The following is a 21,875-nucleotide window of genomic DNA, read 5'->3' on the forward strand; positions in this document are numbered from 1 at the left end:
TACTGAGAAGCATCGATGACTGACCCATACTGGACCAGACAGGTTCTCTTTCTAAGGTCTGTGGATTTGGACCATGCAGACCTAGTTAGCCAGCTGTGAGGAAATGGGTTAGAAGATTCTGTAAGGTCAGGCGCAGAGACCACCATTTGGAACAGTCAGAATGAAGCAGTGTGTAGTAGATGAGCAAAAGAAGCCAGTTTGTGGAGAATCAAGACCCTATACCTCCAACGAGAGACAAAAAGAAAGAGAGAAGGAGGGAGAGAAAGACAGAGAGGGAGATAGAAATTAGCTGCCTAATGATTCTTTCGGTTGGTGAGACCCAGTGAGATAACCTGCAATGTGTTTCCATTATTTTTTTTAATGTTTATTTTTGAGAGAGTGAGAGAGACAGAGTGCAAGCAAGGGAGGGGCAGGGAGAGATGGGGACACAGAACCTGAAGCAGGCTCCAGGTTCTCAGCTGTCAGCACAGAGCCCGACGTGGGGCTTGAACTCATGAACCACGAGATCGCGACCTGAGCCAAAGTCAGACACTTAACTGACTGAGCCACACAGGTGCCCCAGTGTGTTTCCATTATATTCTGTTAATAATTCCTTTCTTCCTTGAGCTTCTTTGAGTGAGTTTCTCTGCTTTGTAGCCAGATGGTCCCTTACTAAGTCATCACTCATGGAATATAGGGCACTCACTGCGATTGCATTTGCTGCAACATGACAAGAGTCAACTCATCAACCAGTGTTTTGAAACCTACTATGTAGATGTGATAGGCAGGGAACCACAAAGAGAACTGAGCCATAGTCCTTGATCTAAAGGAGCTGGTAGCTTAGTGTATCATTCATGTAAAAAATTAGTTTTGGGAGAAGGATTGACACAGACAAAACCAGGAACAAATAAATGACATGACAAAATCAAGGGCTTGGCTGGGTGAGAGAATTCTAAGGGCAATGCGAGCTTCAGAAAAGGAAATATAAGGCATTCTTAAAGGAAGTAGAGAACATACATTTCACTTTGAAAGAACCATCAGGATTTCAATGGATTGAAATGAATGGGGAGGCTTAGGGAGGAAGTAGTTGCCAGCTGCTGAAAACTGGTAGCTTTGGAACTCTGCAGATGTACAGGGAGGGGAGGGAGGGATGTGAGAGCATGAGGAGAGGATCACAGGATTGTGGCTTGCCTAGACATTGGAGGAAGCCTCATCCCATTTTTAAAATTACTCTTACCCTCTTTCCAAATTTCCTCTGAGTTTCCTTCTTTAGCCAACATTTCTTAGCCCTTAAAGACATGTCCTAATCCTCCTCTTTCCCCTCTTTGCTTTCTTTAAGACTGTTTAATTTAAACCATTCTTTGTGGCTCTTTTTTGGGAAAATCATTACAAGAAGAACTGATGGTGCTCTGGGGACATGACACACCTCTCTAGCCTTAGTGGTTCTTCTCTGAGTCAAATGATTTCCCCGATGAGCCCAGATGCTTTCTCCTGCAGTTGAACTTCACCCCTTGGCCGAGAATTGCATACAGCTCATGGCCCTCCCCTTCCCACACCCACTTCTCCTAGGTTCCCTTACCCAAAAATTTCATCACTTCCCAGAACAGCCAGAACATTCTTGGATGTTTCTGCCAGTTAGTGTTTAACCAAATAACAGTCTCTAAGGGGTAGGTTGGACTAACAGAAGGATTGAAGCCTGAGACTTAAAAAGACAACTTCTGCAGGGTGAGTCCCTGAGTCCTGGAGGAGAGGGAGAAAGAGAGAGCAAGAGTGGACACAGGAGCAAAACACAATGGAATCGACCTTCACCTCCAAGGACACTTATCTGAGACATTTTAACCCTCGGGATTACCTAGAAAAATATTACAACTTTGGGTCAAGACACTCTGCAGAAAATGAGATACTTAGGCATCTTCTGAAAAATCTTTTCAAGATATTCTGCCTCGGTAAGTGTGTGTGTTATCCCTATGTCTCCCCACCAAAATGTGAGTCATATAAATAGAATCTCAGGGCACTGCTGGGTTGGTGTCTAGACATTGCGATGTGACAGCCCTTTTGGCATCACTCATTTATTTAACAAGGATGAAAACTAATGTTGATAGGGATAGCTTACCATTTACAAAGTGCTTTTTTATGTGTTGTCTCATTTGGTTGTGCCAAATGGAAACCAAAAGACAGGCGTTCTGTCCTTGATTCTACATCAATTCTTTAGGTGACCAGAGCCAGCCATTGAACCATGATGGGCCACTTAAGAAATGAAGATTCTAATACTTATTCTGTTCCTAACTCAAAGGAATGTTGCACATGTGCATGAGATAAAGACCTCCCAATACGTGAAGAATTGGATGCTTTTTAGAGAGAGACATGAAAAGTCAATTTTATTTTAATTGAACTTTCAACTCCCTTCTCCCCAAAACCAAAGTCAAAACCAAAAGCAAAATTTTAACTTTCCCCAAGTATTTCTTAATAGTTTTTATATTCTCTGTGTAGCAGTCTATCTGGATTAAAGGTCTGTACATCAGATGTCAATCTTTTCTTCTCCTACACCTAAAAATATTCCAGCAACATGTTTCCAGCTTGGACTGGATAATGGAAAATGCAGTCATGTAAAAAAAAAAAAAAAAAACTTTGAGGGAAGAGGAGTGAGTAGAGAGATGGTCTGTCTTTGCGACTTTCTAGCATAGTCCCAGTGAAAACAGTGCATACCAGCTCTTTCCACTGTCATATGAGGCCTCATCCCCTTTCCTTGTTCCCTTCTCTAAACCAGATGGTGTGAAGGGGGACCTCCTGATCGACATTGGCTCTGGCCCTACCATCTACCAGCTCCTCTCTGCTTGTGAATCCTTCAAGGAGATCATTGTCACTGACTACACTGAGCAGAACCTGCAGGAGCTGCAGAAATGGCTAAAGAAGGAACCAGGGGCCTTTGACTGGTCCCCAGTGGTAACCTACGTGTGCGAGCTCGAAGGGAACAGGTAGAGAAACCAGGGTCTGCTTCCGGGCTTTCTGACGGTCCTTGAGTGACAGTTCAGTTTTCTGAACCAAGAATTATCTTTAGAGCCCAAGTTAAAAAGCAAAGGGAACAGGGAGAGGCCAAAGAGAAATCCGGATGGAGAAGAAGAGGTAGAGAGAGAGAACGAGATAGAGGGACGTGTGCGTGTGCACGTGTGCCCACCGTAACAGCAGAAGGCACAGACGAGAATTGAAGAAATGGCCACTGAGCCAAGAGGAGACAAAATCTTCCCAGACCAGTGTGGGGGCACAGCATGCAGGTCAGATACCATGAGACAATGACATTTATCCAAGTTCAACAAAGAGGGGAATCTGTCTCCTCAACCAGCAGCTTTTGGGTGTTCCCCAGTGCCATCCTGCTGCTAACTACCCAAGTGCTTAGGGATCCGCTGTGAGGGTGGCTAATGCTGACACCACCAGAGACAACTAAAAGCTGCCCAGGTTTTTAAACTGGGATTAGCAGCATAAAGGCAGTATCTGAAAAGAATGTGTTCCTCTCCATCCACAAAAATCAGAGCTTTACCTACTCACGACTAATGATCAACCTCTTAGCTGACTCTGTCTACAAGTCAGTTTATGTGGACAAGTCTTATTTAAATGATTAATTTCTCTCCACATGAGAAATTGTCAATGGCTTACTAGCCAGAAGGGTGAGGTCTGCATTTCATTTTGTCTTTCCCTTGTCCTGATGTACCTCCGTCCTCTGGCAGTGGTCCTGCAGTGGCTCAGCCCAGTTCCGCTGTCCAGCCCACCTGACTGTTTGCTGTTATAAGCATGTTGCTGAAGCCCCACAGGCTTTTTCACAAACTGCCTACAAAGACCACTTCAGTATTCCTCCCAGGATCCTACTAGACCTGTCCACTACTTCTTATATGCTCAGTTATCTTTACATTTCTTTTTTTCCCCCTGCTCTTACTGTATGTTTTTTTGTGCATTTCCCCGTCTTTCCACACCTTCTTGCCCATGATTTAATTTTTACATAACTCCCTTCCTTCCCCAATCCACTTCTTCCTGTATTTGCACCCCCACCCTTGCTCATGGACTGCACACTTTGTGTGTTGCACAGCACATCATCCTCTGTCCTTCCTGTTCTTGGCTTTTCATTCACAATGGAAAAGCACACGTATTTTTAATTAACATATCCCATTCTTTGGTCAGGAAAGGGCTCTGATTTCCCAGCAAGACCATCTCCCTCAAGAAACAGATGCTAACACTTTTTGGTTCTTGGTTAAAGGAACTAGTGTTTGTTCATTCAGTGAACCCATATTGGGCATGTAGGATGTGCCACACAGTTCTAGATACTGGGATAGACTGGTGGGCAACATGGAGGAAGTCCTGTGTCTCCTAGACCTTATATCAGAGAAGGCAGGCACGTGTCAGATCACTTAGGGCTTTGAGGGCAGGCTAAAGATCCTGTACTTCAAGTGTGATGAGAAGGCATTAGAGGTGTAACCCGGAAAGTGATGTGACCCCATTTACATTTACAAAGATCTCTGGCTGTTGTGTGGAGAATGGCTGTGTTTAGAGGAGAATGAGAGATGCAGAAAGGAGACACTTTAATCCAGGTAAGAGATGATGATGACTTGGACTAATGGATTGGTTGGTGATGGAGAGAGGAAGATGATTTTAAGATGAATTTTTGAGACAGAATGGATAAGAGTTGGTAATGATTGGTCATGGGGAATGATGAGAGGTAAGTATCAGGTATGACTCCGATGTTGCTGAACTTGAGAAACAGGAGTGAAGAAATATTCTGGAATTCCAGGGATAAATTTAAAATCATGTGGTCTTAACATGTCCCCAGGGTATGCCTATCTCCATACTCTTTCTCTGGAGTTATGGTCAACTCATGTTTCTATATGTGCGCTTAAATTTTCTTCCTCTTCACTCTACCAAATTTATTTATTCCTGAATCAGGTTCTCTTCTGAAACTAACTCTATAGTCTGCTTCTACTTCTTTAATCCTTTCATTTTTTTAATGCTGTGCTGAATTCAAGCTTAGTTGGAATATTCTATACTTTGTTTTCTTACATATTGTTACTACACTAACTGATAGTGTGGATTGTCGGATATAAGTTATCAAGGTGATTCACTGATTATACAATTCCTTAGACTATAGTGATATAAACGAACTGGGAGTTTTCTTTTGTGTTTCCCAGTTAATGTTTTTGCTGCATGTAGAGTCACTAAACTTCCACTGGGTCTTTTATCCTTTTTACCAGGGAAAGCAAGTATTGAAATCAGAGGGTATAAATCCTCTAACTCTGTTATTTTTCAAAATTATTTTGGCAATTTTTGTATATATTTGTATAATATATATATTTAATTGAAGTATAATTAACATACAGTCTTATGTTAATTTCAGGTGCACAATATAGTGATTCAGTTACTTGTTGCTCATCATGATAAGTGTACTCTTAATCCCCGTCACCTTTTTCCCCTACCCCTCTCCCACCACTGTCCTGACAACCACTAGTTTGTTCTCTGTATTTAAGAGTTTATTTCTTTTATTTGTCTTCTTTTTTCTTTGTTTTGTTTCTTAAATTCCACATATGGTGGAATTTTAAAAATATGGAATTCTTATGGTATTTGTCTTTCTCTGTCTGACTTATTTCACCTAGCATTATGCCTTCTGGGTCCATCCATGTTGTTGGAAATGGCAAGGTGATCTAATTTTTTATGACTGAGTGATATTCTATTGGATACACACACACACACACAAACACACACACACACACACACACACACACACACACACACACACCACATATCATTACCTGTTCATCTATGGATGGATACTTGGTTGCTTCTATTTCTTGGCTGTTGTAAATAATGCTGCAATAAACATGGGGATGTGTACATCTTTTCAAATTAGTGTTTTTGTTTTCTTTGGATAAATACTCAGTAGTAGAATTAATGGATCCTATGGTGATTCTATTTTTAATTTTTTAGAGGTACCTCCATACTGTTTTCCACAGTGGCTGCACCAACAATGCATGAGGGTTCCTTTTCTCCACATTCTCACCAAAGCTTGTTATTTCTTATATTTTTTATTTTAGCTGTTCTGACAGGTGTGAGGTGGTATCTCGTTGTGGTTTTGATTTGCATTTCCCTGATGATGAGTGATGTTGAGCATCTTTTCATGTGTCTGTTGGCCATTTCTATATCTGCTTAGGAAAAATATCTATTCAGGTCCTCTGCCCATTTTAACTGGATTATTTGTTTCTTTGGTGTCAGGTTGTATAAGTTCTTTATACATTTTGGATATTAACCCCTTAACAGATATATCATTTGCAAATAACTTCTCCCATTCAGTAGTCTGCCTTGTTGTCTGGTTGAGGATTTCCTTCACTGTGCAAAAGCATTTTTAGTGCCATTACATTTTGATATAAATTTTAGAATAAACTTGTCAATCTCTTCCAAAAAGGCTGCTGAGATTTTGATTGTGATCTTTGAACTTACATATCACTTTAGGAGAATGGACATAAGGAATCTGCAGTCCATAAACATGGTTTATCACTTTATTTATTTATTTATTTAAAAAAATTTTTTAACATCTATTTTTGAGAGACAGAGTGAGACAGAGCACGAGTGGGGGAGGGGCGGCAATGGGGGGAACACAGAATCTGAAGCAGGCTCCAGGCTCTGTAGGCTCTGAGCTGTCAGCACAGAGCCTGACACGGGGCTCAAACTCACAGACTGCAAGATCATGACTTGAGCCGAAGTCGGCTGCCCAACCGAATGAGCCACACAGGCGCCCCTATTTATTGGGACTTCTTTAGTTTCAGTAATGTTTCGTAGTTCTCATATTCTATATATGTTTTGTTAAAAATTTCCTGTGTTTTGGGCACCTGTATGGCTCAGTCATTTGAGTGCCCAACTCTTAATTTCAGCTCAGGTCAAGATCTCATTGTTCCTGGGTTCCAGCCCCACATTGGGCTCTGTGTTGACAGCGTGGAGCCCTCTTGGTTCTCTCTCTCTATACCTCCCCAGCTTGCATGCACGTGCTTTCTCCTCTCTCTCTTTCAAAATAAATAACTAAGCATTAAAAAAATCTTGTTTTATGTTTTTTTAATGTTATTGTTAATTTGCTAGTATATACTTTGCTTAATTGAACACTATTGTGTCTTAAATACTTGCACTAAAAAGTGCACTGCAAGGCCAGAGAATTTTACAATCTTTTTTTCTTTACAATACATTCTGTAGTATGTTTGCCCTCTTTATGAAGCGAATTATCAATTCACTGATTAATGTCCACTTACGCATTTCTGTAGATGCAAAAATTACGATTTTGTGATTACAGTAATAAAATGATATTCCTTGTGAAAAAATATAAAATATAAAAATTTCCTAGTATATGGAAGTACAATTGCATTTTATATACTGACCTTGTGTCCTGCAGTCCTGCTGACTTCATTAATTAAGTTTAGTCTTTTCTATGTATACTCTTATATCATCTGCAAATAAAAATAGTTTTACTTCTTTTCCAGCTCTATGCCTTTTATTTATTTTTATGGTCTACTACATTGGCTAGGACTTCCAAAACAATATTGAATAGAAAGGTTGGAAGTCGACCTATGTACTTTTTTGCATATCATAAGGAAAAATGTCCAATTTTAGTGTCCACATTAAGTATAATATTCATTAGATTTTTCAGATATTCTTTATCTGACTAAATTTATTTACATTTTAATTTCTTGGGAGTTTTAACTCAAATGTTGAACTTTGTCAATTTTTTTCGGAATTCATTGAGATGGCCATATGACTTTTCTTCTTTATTCCGAAAATGTGAATTATACTGGAAGATTTTTGACTGTTTAAATCTAACTGGAATACACCCATTGGTCATGAGGTAGTATCTTTTTTAGGTATGACTGGAAGTGATTTGCTAATATTTTGGTAGGGATTTTTGCATCTACAAATATGATCGATATTGAGCCGTAATATTCTTTTCTAGAAATATGCCCGGCAGATTTTGATATCAGCATGATGCTGGATTCATGTAAGTTGAGGATATTTCTTCCTCCTCTATTTTTTGAAGGAGTTTGTGTATAATTAGTATTATTTCTTCCTTAAATGATTGATAGAATTCACTAGCAAAGCTACCTGTACCTGAAGGGTTGTCTCATGTGTATGATGTTTTTAAAATTAAGAATAATGTTTTTCACTGGCTATTTGGATTTTCCATTTCTTCTTTGTCTGTTTTGATAAATAGTATCTTTCAAGGAATTTATCCTATTCATCTTTGTTGTCAATTTTATTGTCATAAGTTTTTTAACAATATGTCTTTATTACTCTTAAAATTTTCTTGATGTTTATTTTTGAGAGAGAGAGAGAGATGTTTTTGAGACACACACACACACACACATGCACACACATACACACACAGAGTGCAAGTGCGGGAGGGGCACAGAGAGAGGGAGACACAAAATGTGAAGCAGGCTCCAGGCTCTGAGCTATCAGCACAAAGCCCGACACAAGGCTTGAAGTCACCAACCAGTGAGATCATGACCTGAGCCTAAATTGAGATGTTAAACCAGCCAAGCGCCCGTCTTTACTACTCTTTTAATGTCTGTAGGATCTACCATGATCTTCCTTCTTTCATTCTTGATATTGGCAATTTGTCTTTTAAAAAATATCTTGATCAATCTTGCTAGAGATTGATTGATGTTATTAATCTTTTCAAAGAACCAACTTTTGGTTTTGTTGATTTTTTTCTATTGTCCTTCCATTTTCAGTCGTGTTGATTTCTGCTCTTTTTTTTCCCTTATTTTCTCTCTTCCATTTACTTTAGTTTTTATATACTCTTCTTTTTCCTGCTTCTTAAGATAGAAGCTTAGATCACTGATTTCACATATTTCTTTCTTCTAATGTAGCCATTTAAAGCTCTAAATTTCCTTCAGGATTGTTCTAGTAGCTGCTCGTGATTTGTGATATGTCATATTTTTATTATTATCCACTTTGGCGTATTTTCTGATTTCCTTTGTGATTTTTTCTTTGACGGTGAGTTATTTAGAGTTGTGTTGCTTAATTTCCAAAAATTTCAAGATTTTCTAGATATTGTTATTGGCTTCTACTTAAATTTTGTTGTAGTCAGAGATTTATTTTATGGTCAGCATGGGGTCTATTTTGGTGAATAATCTATGTGCTTTCTACACTAAAAAGAATGTATATCATCCTATTGTAAGTTATAGTTTCATAAATATCAATGAGGCCAGGTAGATCGATAGTATTTTTCCGATTTTTCTACAGGATTTTTTGTTTATCAATTACTGAGAGAAAGGTATTAAAAATCTCAAACTATGATTGTGGGTTTATCTCTTGTTCCCCATCATTATGTTAATATTTGCTTCACATAGCTTGAAGTCTTGTACTCTATCTGCATATATTTGTAGGATTGTTATGTCTTCTTGATTTATTGATCATTTTGTCATTAAGAAATATCTCCCTTTACTGTCAGTAATATACTTTGTCTTGAAGTCTACTCTGATATTAATATGACCACATTAGCCTTCTTATGCTTGGTGTTTGCATGGAGTGTTAGCCTCTAAGAGGGTCCCCAGTAATCTTCACCTCAAATATTCATCTCTTCTTTAATTGCTTTCCCTTGGGTGTCCATCAGATTTAGTGACTAGATGCTTACAAGTATAGTCTAACAGAGTATTGGCACATCAATTCTGAAAGATTAGGTTACCAAAAGACCATGACTTCCTTATTGGGTGTTCCCTCTCACTTGCTTGTCTGGAGGGAGTTGGAAGCAAATTTTCCCCCAGTCAAACCTTCAGGTGAGACTGAAGACATAGCCAACACTCTGCCTCATGAGGTACCCAGCTAATTGGTACCGAGATATACGACCCACAGAAACTGTGAGATAAATGTTTGTCTGTTTTAAATTGCTATGTTTTGGGGTAATTTATAAAGCAGCAATAGATAATTAATAGACATGGTTTATCTTTTCCACCCTTTTGTTTTCAATCTGTCTGTGTTTTTATACTTAAAATGTTTTTCTTGCCAGTAGTATGTAGTAGGCCCTGCTTTTCAACCCAGTGTGATGATTTCTGTCCTTTAGCTGGATTCTTTATTTCACTTACATTTAAGGTAATTACTGGTATTGTATGGTTGAGTCTCAGTCAAACATCCTGCTATGTATTTTTTATTTGTCCCGTCTGTTTTGTTATTCATTTGTGCCTTTGTTCCTGCTTCTCCTTGGTGAATGGAATAATGTTTGGTATTCCAGTTAGTATAAATATGAACATTTTTAGTATTCCTTTTTATCTTCTGTTATTGGCTTTTTTTCTATTGACCTCTTTTGTGTTTTGTGTGAGTGTATGCGTGTGTGTGCATGTGTAATTTTTCCAGAAATTAAAGTACATATATATTTTTTAATTTTTTAAAAAACTTTTTAATGTTTGTTTATTTTTGAGACAGAGAGACAGAGCACAAGCAGCGGAGGGGCAGAGAGAGAGGGAGACACAGAATCGGAAGCAGGCTCCAGGCTTTGAGCTGTCATCACAGAGTCCCACAGGGGGCTCGAACTCACTAACCAGTGAGATCATGACCTGAGCTGAAACTAGATGCTTAATCGACTGAGGCACCCAGGCGCCCCTATATTTTTAACATTTTACCTCATGAGCCATGTAAGACGTTACCACAGTATAATTCCTACATCCACTCTTGCCCCTGCACTAGTCCTAGATTTTACTTTATTTCTAGGATAATACTATGATACTTTGTTACTATTTTTGCTTTAAAAAGTCAGTAGTGCTTTTACTTATTTTATTTTATTTTACTTTTTATTGTGGTTAAAAAACACATACCATAAAATTTAGCATCTGAACTATTTTTTAAATGTTTATTTATTATTTTTGACAGAGAGAGAGAGGGAGAGACAGAGAGATAACACAGGCTTGTGAGCAGAGGAGAGGTAGAGAGAGAGGGAGACAGAGGATCCAAAGTGGGCCCTGCACTGACAGCAGAGAGCCCTGTGTGGGGCTCGAACTCACGAACCACAAGATCATGACCTGAGCCAAAGTCGGATGCTTAGCTGACTAAGTCACCCAGGCACCCCCGAACTATTTTTATTTTTTTTATTTTTATTTTTATTTTTTTAAATTTTTTTTTCAACGTTTTTTATTTATTTTTGGGACAGAGAGAGAGACAGAGCATGAACGGGGGAGGGGCAGAGAGAGAGGGAGACACAGAGTCGGAAACAGGCTCCAGGCTCCGAGCCATCAGCCCAGAGCCTGACGCGGGGCTCGAACTCACGGACCGCGAGATCGTGACCTGGCTGAAGTCGGACACTTAACCGACTGCGCCACCCAGGCGCCCCCCCCCGGAACTATTTTTAAGTAGACAGTTCAGTAGTTTAAGTATATGCACACTAGTCAGTAGTATTTTAAACAAACGTATATAAAGTCTTTGATGTTTATCCACATATCTGTCTGCATAGTTTTCCTCATTTCTTTCTACAGATCTAGGCTTCTATCTGGCATCATTTCCCTTCACCTGAAGAACTTTTTTTTAGTATCTCTTAAAATGCAGGTCTTCTGGAAACAAATTCAGCTTGTTAAGGCCAGGTAAGAATCAGTAATTTTTTTTGTTCCTCATTATATGAGGAATTTAACATTTTTTGATACCCAAAGTCCTTCTGGCATCTATCTCCCCAGTGTTTGTTGTTAAAATTGGCAATTTTAAATCCAAATATAGTAATTTAAAGCATTCTTTTATTAAAAAAATTTTTTTTAATGTTTATTTTTTGAGAGAGAGAAAGCGAGAGAGAGCAATAGAGAGCAGGGGAGGGGCAGAGCGAGAGGGAGACACAGAATCCAAAGCAGGCTCCAGGCTCCGAGCTGTCAGCACAGAGCCCTATGTAGGGATTGAACCCATGAGCCATGAGATCATGACCTCAGCCAACGTCAGATGCTTAACCAACTGAGCCACCCAGGTGCCCCTAAAGTCTTATTTTCATATTTCCTTTCAAGGATCAATTTGGATATTTGCTATCAGTTTGTAATCCTATTTGCAGTTACATGAACATTTAGTTTTATTTTATATTCATTTAATGTGATTTTTCTAGTTTTTAAGTTTTTAATTCTGATGCATCTTTTAGTCTGTAGAATAGGTCTTCAAATAGTGTTTTCGAGAAGAACACATAAGTGACATTTTCTAAGTCTGTGTGTGTCGGGAATATATTTGTGTAGCCTTTATAAGTGAACAACAACGCAAAACTGTTTAATGTTGCTAAATATTTCCCTACTTTTTCCTGGCAAGAAGCTGAGAGAGACTACTTTCAAATGCCATTTTAATCCTAGAAACTCCTTACTTAGAATTTTATGCTAGCGATAGTCTTCAAACTAAAGATACATTCTTCAAAATAAATGTAATCTCCAACTTCTTTTTTTTTTCTATCGACTTTGTGATTCCACAGAATGAACTGGTACTAACTAGAAAAAAAAAAAAACTAACCCATAACTCTGAGGATTCGGACAATATTTCCAAATTATTCAATAAATACGGAATTTCCCAGGATTTATAGAATTTCAGGGAAAGTTTATAAAAGAGTTTTCAGTCAGTCAGACAATACACCTTTCCGAAGTCCAAATCATATGTCAAGAAGGCTTTTAAAACTTTCTTCTCAATTTCCCTAGCTATCATAAGCCTTTCCATCTCATTCAGAAGTGAACCCTTAAAATCTAGCAGGATACTAAAAGCATTGCTTATCTCCTGCCAGAATCGTCAGCTCCTAACAATTGGCTCTTGAGAAAGTGTCCCTTCCCAGTCGCTGTTAGAGGAAGGAACTATATTTTTGGCAGGAAAATTCTGCATTCTTGCTCTTATCCTTGTGCCAGATCCTGTGGCTTCAACTATTTTGAGAATGATAGCGATCCCATTCAACGTATGTCTTTCTTGCATCTTCAAGTACCTCTATCAGCTCACAACCTATTTCCTTTGAGATTATTTCTTCTTTATCTGAAGCTATTTCTTGTGCTGAGTGCTGCCGAAGACAATTTGAGCTGTCTCCTGGTCCTCTGCCTTTGGAGTGTGACTCATACTTTTAGAATGCCACTCCTTTTTATTTTTATTTTTTATTTTTTTTAATTTTTTTAAATGTTTATTTATTTTTGAGACAGAGGGAGACAGAGCATGAACAGGGGAGGGGCAGAGAGAGAGGGAGACACAGAATCTGAAACAGGCTCCAGGCTCTGAGCTGTCGGCACAGAGCCCGACGCGGGGCTCGAACTCATGGACCATGAGATCATGACCTGAGCCGAAGTCGGACGCTCAACTGACTGAGCCACCCAGGCGCCCCAATACCACTCCTTTTTAAAACCTTCGGAAAAGTTGTAAGCCATCGGTACCAAATTCTGGCTTCGCATTATTTATTTATCAGGTCAGAGAGTCAAATGCTAAGGTAGAAATGACTACTCAAGCCTGTTTTACCTGAAAAGATCTTAAAAGATGGCACTGATTAACCTCTGGCCCCTACAGCTTGGAGCACATTGCCTGCCTTGTGGTCCTTAGGCTAAGCAGTTTCCATAGCGCCTGGGAGTCTAGAAGGAGTGCAGGTTCTCAGGCCTGGCTCCCTCCCTACAGAACCAGAATCTGCATTTTAATAAGATCTGCAGGGGGCTGTACGCATTTTACAGTTTGAGAAATACTGGCGTCTGTATTTTCATGTCTTGTAAAAGATTGATGTTCCTTCTCAGAATTGGCATCTCCATGGTCATGGTGATCGTTTCAGCGATCCCTAGGAAAAGTTTCTCCCTTTTAAAAGCATCCCTTTCTCTTAGATGTTCTCCCTGCACTCTTCCCCTAGGAAAATGAACAGGGCAGACTGAGGAAATGTCACCTGGCCATTTCCTTCAAACTGTAAACATTTCTACTCATGTGTCTGAAAGTGCCCCAAATAGAGCTACAGTCTTCCCAGGTTTGCTCCGCTTCTGCATGCTTCCTGCCCTGGGTGTTGCCATCATATAATTAATTAAAGAAGCCAGGAGCCTGGAAGCCATTCTTGCCTTCTTCCTGTCAATCATGGTCTATGATCAGCACCAAGTTCTGTCCCTTTTGTTTTTTTCAGTAGGTCTCATGCCCAGTGCGGGGCCCAGCAAGGCTTGAACTCAGACCCTGAGATTAAGACCTGAGTTGAGATCAAGATTTGGACGCTCAACCGACTGAGCCACCCCAGTGCCCCAAATTCTGTCCATTTTACTTCTGAGTTTCTCTCAAACCAGTGTATGTTTTCCAATATTTTCTCTCCAGGGTATTTTCCTGGTCCAAGACCCCATCCTCTCCCTCCTAAGTGGCCTTCCACCTCCACTCTCGTCCCAAAGCGATCACCTTCAAATGTAGATCTGGTGGCACCATTTCGTAACTTCCCACAGCTTTTAGGGTAAAAAGCAAAGTTCTTAACTTGGTCCCCAAAACCTCGTCTCGTCTGACACCTGCTAAACCCTGTTGCCTCACTTCCTACCACGCTGTGCTTTGTTTTCTGAGTCCAGCCTCATCAGCCTTCTCTCCGTATTTCCTCCCACCATCTGGTCTTTGCACATGCTGTTGCCCCTGGCTGGAACATCTCCCCTTTCCTACTCCCCTTGGCCTGGTGAACTCTTATTTATTTACCTCCTGCACCTCTGCTTACCTGACTCCATTTTGGAGGAGATCTCTTTGATACTCCAGACCAAGTCAAGCTCCCAACATTCTTCTGTCAGCCCTCTGCTTCCTAGTATTAATTTGTCATTTTTGTGGATAAGCATTGGATAAGTTCTTTCTCCCCACTGCCCCTCTGCCCCAGCCTGGGATCCCCAAGAGGATAGGATCCATTTCTCATTTGTTCTATCTTGGGTCCCCATCGCCCGCCCCTTTCCTGTCACATCAGAGAGGTTATAAAAAACAAAAAAGTCAAACAAATGACTACATGTATTTTGTTTTCCAGCCTCTCCCTCCTGAAATGTCTGTCTTTCACCTGAGTCAGCGATTGCCTGTACCAGAGGCTTACCAATGATTATTCCTGGCTCACACAATTCTTATATTGATATCCAAGTGTGTGAAGCTTTTTATATCCTTTATACATTCTGCTGGTTCTCCCTCAGGAGGGCCTGCTGGAACCTCTGGGTATGGGGCTTGGGGGAGGCAGTGAGTGTCATCGAAAGATCTCATCCCGGGGCTTTGGTCCGCCACCTGCCTTGCAGAGATGGGGCAGGAGGAACCTCTGTAAACCTCGGGGTAATTTCTTGGAGTGCAGGAATACATTCTCACAAAGCGCTCTTCCCAGGAGTCCTACTCTTTATCCCCTCTCTCCCCAGCTTCTGTGGATCGCTTATTTACAGAAGAAACACCTGCCCTTTTTTGCATAGTGATTCATTTGAAAGGGTAGATCTTTGGAACTACAGAAATGGCCACACTGCTGTTATCTCCCTGTAGAACTGCCTAACACTTTTCTGGTGTGTGTTTATTCCTTACCCCTGGAGCTGGACGTGAAGCTGAGCGGTAATTGCCTGTGTCTCCAGGCGAGTCCATTTCCCTGGTGCCGAGAAGCCCTGAGATGTAATCTGTACACAGCTACCTTGGCAGCCAAGTTTACAGTGTTTGCTCGATGCCCAAAGACAAGCAGGTCTCCACAACAGTGGGTGTTTCCAGCCAACTTGCCTCTCAAATTGGCACATTCTCCATGAGCTTTCTAGACTTCACAGTGTTATCTTCCAGTTTGGGAACAATTTCCATCGTAAATTGACTGGCAGGTACTCGTTCTGTGGTAACTTGTATCTTTCAAATAGCTTCATAGACAACAGGGCCCAGAGGTCCACCTGCTTCTGACATAATCACATAAACACACATGCCTGTGGTGTTCCGAATATGAAGGATCATCTCTAAACACATTCAAACCTGCCACGTTGCCACTTCTTCAGCTTTTTGTATACACCCAGGCTATCCATATGTGCAGATAGGTTGTTTGAATGTTTCTCTTCTAGATTCATTTTACCTAGTCAAATCTGTGTTTCACACAGATTTCCATAAGGTTGAATTGTTATCTTTTATTCTTAAAAAGTTCGGCCACACCATCCCCGTTCTATCAGGCTGAATAGCAGCTTTGTAGTGGATTTCCCTGCTTTTAGAATGACTGACCTTCCCTGTTTGCCTGGACTGAGAAGGGTTCCCAGGACATAGGATCTTCAGTGGGAAAACAGGGAAAGTCCAGACCAACTGGGACAAACTGGTTACCCTACTACCATTTCTACCCTTGATAGGGGAGTAGGTAGACCCAACCAGAGGTAATTAATTATTCCCTGTGTAGACCAGTTTATTGTCTGGCAGGACTTCCCTCAAACTAACACCTTGCTATGTTACTTCTCTCTCTCTCTCTCTCTCTTTAGCATAACAGCTTTTCTGAGATAAAACTGGCATAAGACCCACCCATCTAAAGTATGATAGTTCTTAGTATCTTCATGTAGTTGTGCAATCTTTACGCCAGTTTTAGAACATTTTCATAACTCCCCAAACCAACCCTGTACCTACTGGCAGTCATTCTCACGTCTTGGATCCTCTCAATTGCTGGAAACCACTGGTCCGCTTTTGGTCTCTAGAGCTTTGCCTTTTCTGGACATTTCATGTAAATGGAATCACACAATAGGTGGCCTTTTGTGTCTGGTTTCTTTCACTTAGTATAATGTTTTCAAGGTTCTTCCACGTTGTAGCATGAATCAGCACTTCATTCCTTTTTACGACTGAGTATTATTCTACTGCGTGGGTATACCACAATTAATCCCTTCGTAAGTTGATGGGCTTTTAGATTGTCTCCATCTTTTGGCTGTTACGAACAAAGTGATGCTGAAAAACCTTCACAAAATAATACTATATTGAGCTACTACTATCAGGGATTTTGTTTTCTGGTTTATTCTCCATTATTTTTTCAAATGTTTGCTGATAAATTTTAATTTTTTTAACGTTTATTTATTTTTGAGAGACAGAGAGAGACAGAGCATGAGCAGGGGAGGGGCAGAGAGAGAGGGAGACACAGAATCCAAAGCAGGCCCCAGGCTCTGAGCTGTCAGCACAAAGCCAATGCGGGGCTCGAACTCATGAGCCAGGAGATTATGATGTGAGCCAAAGTCAGATGCTTAGCCAACTGATCCACCCAGGTGCCCCGTATTTATTGATTAACTTTATGAGACGTGAATGAATTGCAGTTTGAAAAATATTGGTGTAATGACTTCATCTGACCCCAACTCCCATTTTCAGTCATTTATTTTACATTTGTTTTTTTAAAACCTCTGTGATGTGGCAGGAAAGAGGCAGGCAATGGGGATCCAAGATGGAAGGAATGAGAAACGGATCCTATCCTCTTGGGGATTCCAGTACAGGGCTGAAAGGGGGTGGGGAGAAAGAATTAATCCAATGGTCATCCACAACACTATGTGTTCATCTTTTGAGGAACTTCTAGAACTTTCTCCAAAGTAGCTGGACCATTTTGCATTCTCACCAGCTGTGTGTGGAGGTTCCTGTTTCCCCACATCCTTGCCAGCACTTGTTATTTTCTGGGGTTTTTTTTTAGTACAGCTATCTTAGTGGATGCGAAGTGCTATCTCATGGTTTGATGTGCATTTTTCCGACGGCCAAAAATGTTGAGAATTTTTTTCATAGGCTTATTGCTAAACTTAGGAAAATTATAACATATAGGATGTCTATAAATAGCTGAGTATATGCATGGGGCTTAGGATTTTAACTAAATATTTAAATAGGAGGTCCAAAACCAATTGATATTATCTCAGATCTTTCCATGTGGAGGTAAATCTTCAAGTTTTATTTGAACCACTGACTTCCTTGTGACCCGAAGTGGTCCCGAAGTACATCCCTCTCTCACCTGCTCTGATGTTGGGCCTTCCTCTGTGGTCTCCGTCAAGAAGAGGCTGTCTTCTCCTGCAGCAAATGGACTGTGTGTTTCCCGAACGTAAGGCTAGATTTGCACCCCTGGGGCTCTGTTGATTAATTTCCTCAAAGCACTAGATACCCACTCATCGCTCCTATTATTTGGGCTCTGTGGCCTTCTGGGCACTTTAAACACTCATTCTTGCTTTTCTCTTACCCCTCTGATTTTCTGCTACTTTTTTCTCCTTTTCTTTTTTCTCCAGTTTCTCCTGTGCACTCTACATGTTTATTTAATTTGGATCCTCTGTCCGCCTGTTCCTTTATGCCTCCCCTAACAAATTCCGAAAGGATCCCAGACACTCTATTTCATCTCTCTCACCTTCTCTGTCTCTTTCGTGAACTAGTTTTCTCTCCAGAAACCCCACTGATTTTGCAGAAAAAGAAAGTATTCTGAGCAAAGCTACCAAGAAAATGAGCCCCTTCATAAAACACACTCTCTGCATTATGTTTTGTGGCTGGAGAATGGCAACTAGAGGTTCTTTTCTTTCTAGAGGGGCCCTGGCCGCCATTGTTTGGTGCTTATCAACAGTTTCTCTAAATGTCTGTGGATGACCCCACGCCCCAGCCTGATCAGCAGCTACGCAGAAATACCGTTTCCACATTTTAAAGCCATTATTACCTGTTATGTATCGGTCAAATGACCACCATGTTGCAGTTTGGCAGAAGAGACCAGTGTAATAATGAATACACAAACAGATAAATAAGTAATAATGATAATAATAATAATAATAATAATAATAACAATAACAGTAATAAATGAGCCAGGCACTATCCTAAGCAGTGGAGGAAGAATAATTTCTTGGAGACAGTCCATGGTCGAAGCGGGCAGCTAGGTACTTCTGTTATCCTTTCCATATTATTACTCACGTTATAAAGAGATTTAATCCAGCACAGGGTAACGTAGTCACATTAATATGCCAAAACATCCTTCATTTTTCTTCTTCCTCCATTTTTCCATCAGGGATGGCCCCAAGGATATAACATTTGGGACAATACTGCCATTTTCAGCCCTGATTGCAGAGATCCGGGGTTATCATGAGTATAGGGTAGCAAGTGGTATCTGTTGGTTTGTGTATTTCAGAATCAAGGAGCTGGAGAAGGAGGAGAAGTTGAGGCGTGTGGTCACACAGGTGCTCAAGTGCGACGTGACCCAGAGCCGGCCACTGGGCAGCGTCCCCCTGCCCCTAGCCGACTGCCTGCTCAGCACGCTGTGCCTGGATGCCGCCTGCCCAGACCTCCCTGCCTACTGCACAGCCCTCCGGAACCTCAGCAGCCTGCTAAAGCCGGGGGGCTTCCTGGTGGTGGTGGATGCCCTGAAGAGCAGCTACTACATGATCGGCGAGCAGAAGTTCTCCAGCCTCTGCCTGGGCCGGGAGGCAATAGAAGCTGCCGTGAGAGAGGCTGGCTTCTCAGTTGAGCAGTTTGAGGTGATCTCTCGAAGGTATTCTTCCACCATGTGCGACAACGAAGGGCTATTCTCTCTGGTGGGGCGGAAGCTGAGCAAATCTGTATGACTCCCGTGATTGAAAATAAAGCAGTTAACTTCTTGGTTCTAACTGCCTGGTCACTATGCTGAGCTGAATCTAACGGCAGGGGCTCTCCGGCTCATGTAGGATGGGATGGGCACAGTCAGTGGAGGAACAACTGGTTGACCACCTACTCCGTGCTTCCTTTGTGTGTCCGAAGACAAGCAACCAGCACACCCAGTCTTCACTGCCCATGATTAGAAAAGAAGACCTTATTTTCCTTAAGCATCCTAGTCATGGCGGCCCACACTCACACACGCCAACAGAGCAGTGTCTGCAGTGATTGGCTTTCTTTCCTAGGGCTCCACTGCTTCCTTCTCTCTCAGGAACATGCTTCTCCTGTTCCTCGACAGCCACCTTCTCTGGGGACCCCATCCTCTGCTGGGGTCCACTGGTGCCACCACCGCCTCTGGGGTCAGAGAATAGCCATCCCTTTTGCTCCTGGGTCTCCCATATAAGGCAGGCCCTTCTCATGCTTCCTTTAAGACACTAGGCCAAGGCTGTGACTTCTACCTGAAGGCAAGTTTAGGAGTTAGCAAGAGAGCTAACAGGTACTGTCTTATAGCTGCTATAAGAAACAGGTATCTTCAGAGCTCACATCCTTACAGGGTTCTGGAAGGTAGCCTGTTGGCATAACTCTTGGGCAAGCCCCTACTTGGAGTTAGGCTTACCTGCCTATGGTGTATCTACCTCCTTTGGTTCCTAGGCCCCATCCCTTCACCCTGGTGCTCTAAAACAGAGGTAGACAAACTATGGCCCATGAGCCAAACCCAGCCTGCTGCCTGTCTTGTGAGGTTTTATTGGAACACAGCCAGGCCCATTCATTTATGTCTTGTCTATGGTTGTTTTCATGCTATAATGGCAAAGTTGAGTAATTGTGACAGCAATCAGAGGTGTGGCCTGCAAAGCCTAAAATATCTGGTATCTGGATATTTACAGAGGAAGTTTGCCTACCCCTTTCCTAGAGAGAGGAGTGTCCTCCCTCGAGCCTGAGACCCATCTCTCCGGTCTGTTTCTCATCCCTAGATTTCTCTCTTCCCAGGACTGCTGACAGCGGACATCGCTGCTTCCCACAAGCGAGAGTCCTTCCCTCCCATCCCCCGACCTGCACTGGCAATCAGTCCGAGCACGAGAGCCAATTATCAGCACGTGTTTGTTCATTTGGTTGCGTAGGCCGATCATGTCACAACACATTATCAGTCCATTTTGGGGATGTTTACAATTGTTCAATCTCATAGGACATTCACATTTGCAATTTCTAGAGATTCCATCCTGAAGGACACGAACAGGCCAACCCAGGCTGCATGGAGGAGGCCAAGTCCATCCCTGTTCCTGTAAGCAGGTGGGATGACCAGGCCTGTGCCTCCTTTCTGCAAGAACACACTTAACTCCCCAGGAGCCACCAGGGCCCCAAAGAAGCAACGAAGTTTGTGGAGACTGGGGTCCTGTCCATCTCAAGTGCCATGTACCTCCCTAGCCTGGAACAAAGGTCACAGCTTCTGAAACTTTAGGCATTTGGGTCACCTCCCCAAAGGACCAGTCCTTACTCACATTTGCATAACTGGATTGCCTGGTTTAAATGGATGCTGTGTGATCTCTTTTAAAAGCAAGCTTTCAAATAATAGGGCTTTTATCTATGAGAATTTGGGTAAAGGGGGAAATCTGAGACCACACTGGCAACAGTTTTATAAAGCACAGCCCCTTAGTGGACAATCTTCTCTGATTTTTACCTCGAAGGTTACATTTATTACATGGTATTATAACTTTATTTTTCTGTTTCCCCACTGCACTGTGAGACTCTTGGGTTTACATTTAGATTGGCCAGACATGGTCTAGACCCCAGGGACAGAGCAGTGAGTGGTGGATGTAAGAACTCCGTTCTTGGGAATTTATGTTTTAAAGCTCTTTAAAACAATGTTTATTTATTTTTGAGAGAGAGAGACAGAGACAGAGACAGAGACAGAGTGCGAGCAAGGGAGGGGCAGAGAGAGAGGGAGACACAGAATCTGAAGCAGGTTCCAGGCTCTGAGCTGTCCGCATGGAGCCCGGCGTGGGGCTCCAACTTGCAAACCAGAGATCATGACCTGAGCCGTAGCTGGACGCTTAACTGACTGAGCCACCCAGGCGCCCCAGGGAGTTTGTGTGTTAGAAGAGAAAGTGGGGGATAAGGAAAGAAATCAATAAATAAGATACTTCCTGATTGTAATAGAGCTATGAAGGACAAAGTACAGTGGAATGGAATGGAGACTGTGTAAGTGACAGAATAGCTGACTAAAAATGGTCCAAACAGTAGGGGTTTATTGGTATCACTAATAAGAAATTCAGAGGTAGGCACTTCCAGGAGAAAATGGTGGCTCAAGAGCATCATTAAGCAGCCAGGTCACATCTATCTTTCCACTTGCCTTTGCCTGTGAGTAGGGTTTTCATGTGAGGAGA

The 21,875-nt window shown here is 41.6% G+C and overlaps 1 protein-coding gene across 1 annotated transcript; it reads left to right on the forward strand.

Annotated features, from left to right (window-relative positions):
* The first annotated feature begins 1,348 nt into the window (after nucleotides 1–1,348).
* On the forward strand, nucleotides 1,349–19,469 carry LOC131486823 (nicotinamide N-methyltransferase). Its single transcript, XM_058686786.1, has 3 exons — nucleotides 1,349–1,925; nucleotides 2,747–2,954; nucleotides 18,995–19,469. The coding sequence occupies exons 1-3, from the start codon at nucleotides 1,772–1,774 to the stop codon at nucleotides 19,425–19,427; spliced, it is 795 nt and encodes a 264-aa protein (XP_058542769.1). The 5' UTR covers nucleotides 1,349–1,771; the 3' UTR covers nucleotides 19,428–19,469.
* Nucleotides 19,470–21,875: the final 2,406 nt, after the last annotated feature.

Source organism: Neofelis nebulosa, chromosome 10 (genome assembly GCF_028018385.1).
Source record: "Neofelis nebulosa isolate mNeoNeb1 chromosome 10, mNeoNeb1.pri, whole genome shotgun sequence".
NCBI classification, from domain to species: domain Eukaryota; kingdom Metazoa; phylum Chordata; class Mammalia; order Carnivora; family Felidae; genus Neofelis; species Neofelis nebulosa.

Coding starts and splice junctions, on each gene's coding strand:
- LOC131486823 (XM_058686786.1), top strand. CDS start 1,772: ATGGAATCGACCTTCACCTCCAAGGACACTTATCTGAGACATTTTAAC. Junction 1,926..2,746: donor TTTCAAGATATTCTGCCTCG/GTAAGTGTGTGT, acceptor TCTCTAAACCAG/ATGGTGTGAAGGGGGACCTC. Junction 2,955..18,994: donor TGCGAGCTCGAAGGGAACAG/GTAGAGAAACCA, acceptor TGTGTATTTCAG/AATCAAGGAGCTGGAGAAGG.